At 52.5% G+C, this 8,472-nt stretch overlaps 1 protein-coding gene across 1 annotated transcript in view; it reads left to right on the top strand.

The window, feature by feature from the left end:
* The first annotated feature begins 201 nt into the window (after positions 1–201).
* LOC133356189 (uncharacterized) overlaps positions 202–8,472 on the top strand; it is a 60,412-nt gene continuing 52,141 nt past the window's right edge. Inside the window, exons 1-2 of the mRNA XM_061573568.1 lie at positions 202–921; positions 5,326–6,425. Coding sequence (XP_061429552.1) covers positions 6,207–6,425 — 219 coding nt within the window. The 5' untranslated portion in view covers positions 202–921; positions 5,326–6,206. The remainder of the gene's footprint in view (positions 922–5,325; positions 6,426–8,472) is intronic.

The following is an 8,472-nucleotide window of genomic DNA, read 5'->3' as shown; positions in this document are numbered from 1 at the left end:
GGAGAGGGGGGGCACAGATAGAGAGAGAGAGACAGCGGGAGAGGGGGAGCACAGAGAGGGGAGAAGGGTGGAGAGGGGAGGGAGAGGCGGGAGAGGGGAGGGAGAAAGTGGAAGAGCGGAGGGAGGAGAGGTAGAGGCGAGGGAGAGGAGATTGATGAGCAAGAGATAAGAGGAGAGGTAGACGGAGGAGGGAGGGGGAGAGGCAGGGGAGAGAGAGAGGGAGAGAGCGCGCGTCCATGCAGATATCGCCTCTCGCTCCCCGCGTCACCGCCGAGAAAAATCCTCGCCGCGAGACGGAGGAGTGACAGTAGCAGCCATCGCCATCGGCAGGAGCACCATCGTCAGCATTACCATAATCAGAAATAGCATCACCATCAGCACCATAATCATCAGCACCATAATCATCAGCACCATAATCATCAGCACCACCGTTACAATCAGCACCATCATCAGCAGCAACAGCCATCATCACCATCAGCACCATCATCAGCACCATCATCAGCAGCCATCATCACCATCAGCAGCATCAGCAGTAGCGGAAGCATCATCATTATCATCAGCAGCATCATTAGTAGGAGCATCATAACCATCAGCAGCATCATCATCATCAGCAGCACCATCAGTATCATAATCATCGGCAGCAGGAGCAGCATCATCATCATTAGCAGGAGCATCATCGTCATCAGCATCATCAGCAGCAGCATCGTCATCAGCATCATCAGTAAACAAGGAGAGTCGCTATCCGTGGCTTCAGAACCATCGCCGCCGCTTCCATCTCCACCGAGAGGGCCCTCCTCCACCTCCACCACCTCCACCACCACCTCCACCACCACCTCCTCTATCCCCTCATCCTCCACCTCGTCCTCCACCACCTCCTCCTCCACCTCCTCCTCGTCCCGTGCGACCATCGCCACCGGACAGGTAGACAGCAGACACAGCGCACACAGCACACACAGCACACACAGCACACAGAGCAGACACAGCACACACAGCAGACACACAGCAGACACAGCACACACAGCACACACAGCAGACACAGCACACACAGCACACACATAGCACACACAGCAGACACACAGCACACACAGACACACACAGCACACACAGTAGACACACAGCGCACACAGCAGACAGCGCACACAGCACACACAGCAGACACAGCACACACAGCAGACACAGCAGACACAGCGCACACAGCACACACAGCAGACACAGCACACACAGCAGACACAGCACACACAGCGCACACACACAGCACACACAGCAGACACAGCACACACAACAGGCACAGCACACACAGCACACAGCACACACAGCGCACACACAGCACACACAGCGCACACAGCACACGCAGCAGACAGCACACACAGCAGACACAGCGCATACAGCAGACACAGCACACACAGAGCACACAGACACACACAGCACACACAGTAGACACACAGCGCACACAGCAGACACAGCAGACACAGCAGACACAGCACACACAGCAGACACAGCAGACACAGCACACACAGCACACACAGCAGACACACAGCACACACAGACACACACAGCACACACAGTAGACACACAGCGCACACAGCAGACACAGCAGACAGCAGACACAGACACACACAGCACACACAGCAGACACAGCACACACAGCAGACACAGACACACACAGACACACACAGCAGACACAGCACACACAGCAGACACAGCACACACAGCACACACACAGCACACACAGCACACACAGCAGACACAGACACACAGCACACAGCACACACACAACACACACACAGCACACACACACACAGACACACACAGACACACACAGCAGACACAGCACACACAGCAGACACAGCACACACAGCAGACACCGCACACGCAGCACACGCAGCAGACACAGCAGACGCAGCACACACAGCACACACAGCAGACGCAGCACACACACACAGCAGACGCAGCACACACAGCACACACAGACACACACAGATACACACAGCACACACAGATACACACAGCACACACAGCACAGACAGCAGACACAGCACACACACAGCACACACAGAAGACACAGCACACACAGCAGACACAGCACACGCATCACACACAGCAGACACAGCACACACACAGCACACATACACAGCACACACAGCAGACGCAGCACACACAGCACACGCAGCAGACACAGCACACGCAGCAGACAGCACACACAGCACACACACACAGACACAGCACACACAGCAGACACACAGCAGACACAGCAGACACAGCACACACAGCAGACAGCACACACACAGCAGACACAGCACACACAGCAGACACACAGCAGACACAGCAGACACAGCACACACAGCAGACACAGCACACACAGACACACACAGCACACACATCACACACAGCAGACACAGCACACACAGTACACACCGCAGACACAGCAGACACAGCACACACAGCAGACACAGCAGACACAGCACACACAGCAGACACAGCAGACACAGCACACACACAGCAGACACAGCACACACAGCACACACACAGCACACACAGCAGACACAACACACACAGCACACACAGCAGACACACACAGCAGACACACACAGCAGACACAGCACACACAGCAGACACAGCACACACAGCACAAACAGCAGGAGTAACTGACAAATTAGCCCGTGTTTTGCAAAAGCAAAACATTACAGTAATATTTGGTACAGTACACAAAATTCAAAAACTAGTAACTTGCACTAAAGACGAATTACCTAAATTATCAACAGAACGTGTATATCGGATTAATTGTTTATGTGGCAGATGCTATATTGGACAGACGGGGCGTAACATTAGTGTAAGACTAAAAGAACACCAGATAAATATTAAATTATCTCAAACACATCTGTCGGCAGTGGCAGAACATGCTTGCCAACAGGGACACTCAATTGATTTTGATAACGTTGAAGTGTTGTGTAAAACTAGTTACTACTGGCAAAGACTAATTAGAGAATCCATTGAAATTGAGAGAAACAGAAATAACTTTAACCGCTCAGACAGCTACAGGCTTAGTGCGGCCTGGAAGCGTATTATTAAATAATATATATTACACTTCCTTATAGGGGAAACACACACTAATTAACTGATTACTAACGTAGCATATAATTCCAATAACACACATTACAACTAATTACTAATCTACAACTAACATCGTAACAATTGCCTGATTACTAATCTAGTATATAATTACAATACCCCCCCTCCGCCCCAAATCGTTGCACCTGATGAGTTAATGATGACGTCACCCTGCTGCTGCTCTATTTAAGACCGGGAGCAAGAGCAGAGCCTCACCATTCTGGTGAATTGCCCGATGATGCTGGATGAAATTAACAGCGAAACGTCACAGTACTAAAAAAATAAGTAAATGTTGTGGTTTCACGCTTCAACACACCGGTGGGCTAAAGCAGTGAACTATTTGTCTTTTGTCAACGTGACACTTTTTTTGCTGATTGGCCGTGTCGGGTGGTGGAGGGTTACGACACATTTATAAATAACACGACCTAATCCAAAAACGTTGATTATGAATAATATTGGTCGCGAAAGCCTACGTGTTAAACTGAAGGGAGGGAATAACCGTGGCCGAGAAGACCCGAAGCTTCGTGCGGATTGACAGACCAGGTAGCTTCCACACAGCATTATGCAACCGATGAAAAAATAATGCCGCTCGACTGATTCGGAGTGAGACCTCTGCTGTCAAACCGGAGCCGGTCATGGGAAACTCTCCACTGTTTCCACAACTGCCCCATCACCAATTGGGAGCTGTGGGGGTGGAGTGTACGATGGTACAAAATACCCAGGCAGGTGCTTAGTTTTAGTGGGGCTGATGGTAAGGCCCCACCTCTTAGTGGCAAGCTCCAGGTTCAGCAGCAGCTCCTCCAACTCCTCCTCTGAGTGAGCAGCAATTTCCAGATCATCGGCATACATAACGTGGTTGACCAATCGGGAGCCATCGCTTGACCACACCCGGGCATCAATCAGCCTCCCATTGTATCTGTACCAGATGGAAATTCCTCCGGTACAGCCATCGAAGGCTTCACAAATTACGTGGTCGAAAAAGATGTTAAATAATGTGGGAGCCAGAGGACATCCCTGTCGCACCCCAAGGTGAACAGGGAATGGCTCCGACTCCCGGCCACGTAGCTTTACCCGGGCCCGCTCACCATAATGAAGGTCCTTAATGATCGTGAGCAGAGGGTCAGGGACTCCAAAAGCACGAAGAATAACACAGAGCCCAAGCCTACTGATGGTATCATAGGCCTTGACCAGGTCAATAAAACAGAGCTGTAGGTTTTGTTGGAATTCCCTACACCTCTGCTGTAGCAGACGGACAGAAAATATGGCATCTGTGCAGGACCACCCTTTCCTGAAACCGCATTGGGGCTCCGCAAGCCTCTACTCAGCGTGCCTGGCAAGGCGATGTTGAATATTCCTTGCCAGGACCTTTCCTGGTACACTGAGTAGTGAGATGCCCCTGTAGTTGTTACAGTCTGTGCGGTCCCCTTCTTAAAGAGGGAGACCACCAGGGCATCCTTCCAATCCTGCGGAACCCGTCCTGTGGTCCAGACTGTTGTTATGATGTCATGAAGGCAGTCTGTGCACAAACGCCTCCCTCCCTCAGCATTTTGCTTGGGAGATCATCTCTGCCCGGTGCCTTTCCTGGTCTCAGACTCTGAATCACCTTCAGTACTTCCTCAACAGATGGCACCTCAGCCAGCCACTCACAGGGGGTGAGTTCCTCTTCCAATTTTTGAGACACCGCAGCCTCAGCAGGGTCATCCCCACTGTCCCACGATGTTTTCCATGCCGAGGGATTTCCCCTCCCCCAGGACTTCACAGAACCTCAAAGAAATGCTCAGCAAATCTGCAAACCTGTTCCTAATGATGGTAATAGCGATTTGTGATCGCGGGCCATTGAGGCAGACTCCATCTCATCAGCAACCCGCGACCACCACCCATCCTTGCAGTGCCTCGCGGCTCTCCGAACCTCCGAGCGAAGGCTGCGGCATGTCTCCTCATTCTTTTACGTGGGATGCTGTAGACGATGAGAGTGGGCATGTCGCTTTTTCTCAGCCAGCCTGATCACGTACACACACAGACGTACACACACACGTGTACACACACACACATGTACACGCACACACACACGTACACACACGTATACACACACACATACACACACAGGCACGTGCGCGGTTTAATGAGTGTGGGGGGGGGCGGGGAACTGCCCGGGACCAAATGTGATTCCCCCTCCTCCCCCCTCCTCCTCCCCCCTCCTCTTTGTCGCCCGGACAGCAGCCACAACGGCCTGGATTTCTTTGGGATCGCCAGAACCACGAGGACCACCACCAACATCATCATCACGACGTTGATGATGATAAAGAGGTGTTGACGTCTAACATCATCATCATCACCTGCGATTAGCACCGTTTGGCTACGTGCGGTGCGAAAGAAGTTGGACACACATCAACACACCACCACCACCACCCACCTGGCTACCCTTCCCCAGCTGCTGCTGCTGCTGCACGTGACGGAGTTGATGAGGACTCGGGGTTGACATCGTCATCATCTCGTCCGCAAGATTAGCAGCTGCAAGTCGTGGTGATCGTGGTAGTGGTAATGATGATGAAGATCACCCTCATGAAGACGGGTTGACAGCTCCTCCTCCACATTATCATCATCATCATCCTCAGCAGCAGCAGCATCATCATTATCCACAGCAGCAGCATCATCGTCATTAGCGTGATTGATGGCGGTGATGTAAGCGGTGCAGGTGTAGCGAGATTGTCAACACGCCGATACCTTTTGAGCAACTGTTGTTATCGTAGCAATCATCGTCAGCAGTGGCATCGGCAGTAGCATCGCCCACTATCACTCCTACCATCATCATCGACATCATCATCGTCTGAAATTCCAGAGACTCATTGAGAGCCAGAGCAAGGCTCATTGAGCCAGACAAAGGCACTTGCAACGAAGGCCTCGTTGGGTGACATTCCTGAGGCTCGTGTGAGCCAGAGCGAGCCTCGTGGAGCCAGAGCGAGGGTCCTGTGAGCCAGAGCGAGGTTTGTGGAGCCGTAGCGAGGCTCGTGTGAGCCGTAGCGAGGCTCGTGTGAGCCGTAGCGAGGTTCATTAAGCCAGCCAGCCAGCCAGACTCGGGGGGGGGGGGGGAGGTGGTCATGGTGTTCTTCTCGGGCTCGCTGCGTGTCCGCGTGCGCGGGGCTGTAGCGCTGAGGCCGACTCCGTGGTCCCAGCGGCTCTCGCTGAGCCCCCGCGCCCAGGGCACGACGCTGCTCGACCCCTACGTGGCGGTCAACGTGGACGAGACGCGGATCGGGCAGACGCAGACTCGCAGCCGCAGCAACGACCCGCGATGGGACGAGGAGTTCTGGACGGAGGTGAGCGCGGTCCAGGCAGCAGCAGCATTCTCATCATCATCGTCAACATCATCATCGTCAACATCATCATCGTCAACATCATCATCGTCAACATCATCATCATCCACATCATCATCCACAACATCATCATCATCCACAACATCATCCATATCATCATCATCATCATCCGTATCATCATCATCATCATCCGCATCAGTAGTCATCATGATCCGCATCATCATCAACATCAACATCATCCGCATCCACATCATCAACATCATCCACAACTTCATCACCGTATCATCATAAATATCATTCAAATCATCACTTGCATAATCAACATCATCCGAATTATTATCCACATCATCATCATCCACATCGGCATCGTCGGCGCTTCACGCCATCAGTATTCCGTGAAAGCGCGAATCCTCGGGGTTTCTTTCTTTCTTAGAAACCCAACGGTTGCTCAGCACAGGGCCCGACAGCCCCAAACACGCGAGGCGGCCAGCCACAAACAGCTACTCGCGTGAACGTTGCAACGGACGGGGGTAATGGTCACACGTCTTGGATGGAGCGAGGTGATTGTCGTTGAATGAGATTTGGGAGGGGCGGGATGGAGAGGAACTTCGTCTCGTCGCACGCCAAGGCTGACGCAGAGACAACGACAACAACTTGCAATGACACATTGAGGTGGTCAGGCCGGCAGATAAGATGAACACTGCACATAGATTGTGGTTGTTGCTCTGCAGCTATATCAGCCGTAATTCCATCTATGTGCAGTCATTTCTATGGGCAATGTTAGTCTATGGGCAATGTTAGTTTTTAAGTTTCATTTATTTGGTATAGCCCTGTGAGCCATTCGGCTCTTGAATCGGGTGCAACCGCAACAAACAAAAAACAAAAACATGAACAAGAAAACATCTTAAAGTGACTACGCGCAAACAGAAAAATCCAGGAAAAAACTGCAAAGTCTTCCAGAAAAAAAGCACCGTACACCAACGCTGTGCAAAAATCCCAATGGGATGCAAGTCAAACAACAACAACCACAAGACAACTTAGATTAAAGCCATCATTCTAACTCCGTACTACAACAAACAAACATGGCGAAACCAAAAAACTTTTTGAAATCACCAAAATAAAGCCAAAAGCAATGGAACAGTGATCATAGGAACTGTGACCGAAATTTCACAATAATCAATATAAAAAAACATGTACCACCAAACCCTGTAGCCATAGCTGGCTGCATGAGTCACTCCACAACAGCAGGAGCATCAGTAGGAGTGTAATAAAAGACTCCGTAAGGCGATGCTGGTCTCCGTTTGTCTTTTATTCAGGTTCTTCTCCGCACCCCCACTGGCCTCCTCTCGGACCAGTGTCGTCTCACGCGCGCCCCGCGCACGCTCCCTCTCGCGTGCCACGCACGCTCTCTCTCTCGCATGCTACGCACGCTCTCTCTCGCGTGCCCCGCACGCTCCTCTGGTAGCTCTTCTATTCCCGCACTCCGCACACCGCTGGCCGACGGCGTGCTGAGGTCCTTCGGCCACGTGGCCGATGGCGCGGATCTTTCCTCACCACCCAACGTGGCGCAGCCTCTTAACTTCCCCGACTGCCCCGATCTCTTCCGGGCTCCCACTTGTATCCATTCCCCCCACGTGACCCTGACTCCCGCCTCCCGGATCATCAGATCCGGCCTTCCCATACTACCCCGCTGGCTCCGCCCCCATTCACCTCGCCTCCCATTGGAGCCGAGATGAACGGTGGCCCCTCCCACACGCCCCGCAGACCAGGCTCCGCCCCCCAATGCCCCGGGCCGCGTGATTGGACCAGCAACAACCCCATTTACGCTCGCATTACATGACCCCCCCCCCCCCCCCCCCCCCCCGATGAAAAATCCAGCCGTCCCGGCTGCAATAGGATAAAATAATGCGAGCGACAGCATCACAATCAGGAATCACCAGACACCACGGAGAGTATAACAACAACACACTTGACGAAAGGGAAGGGATTTGGAACGAGTGCGGGTCGCAGTCTCGACAGGGTTTTAGGAGCGGCGGAACTGGAACCATCC

Source organism: Lethenteron reissneri, chromosome 53, assembly GCF_015708825.2.
Source record: "Lethenteron reissneri isolate LAM-NWPU_2019-01 chromosome 53, ASM1570882v1, whole genome shotgun sequence".
Lineage (NCBI taxonomy): Eukaryota > Metazoa > Chordata > Hyperoartia > Petromyzontiformes > Petromyzontidae > Lethenteron > Lethenteron reissneri.
Note: the sequence above shows the minus strand (reverse complement) of the source record. Positions and strands in the feature narration are given on the sequence as shown.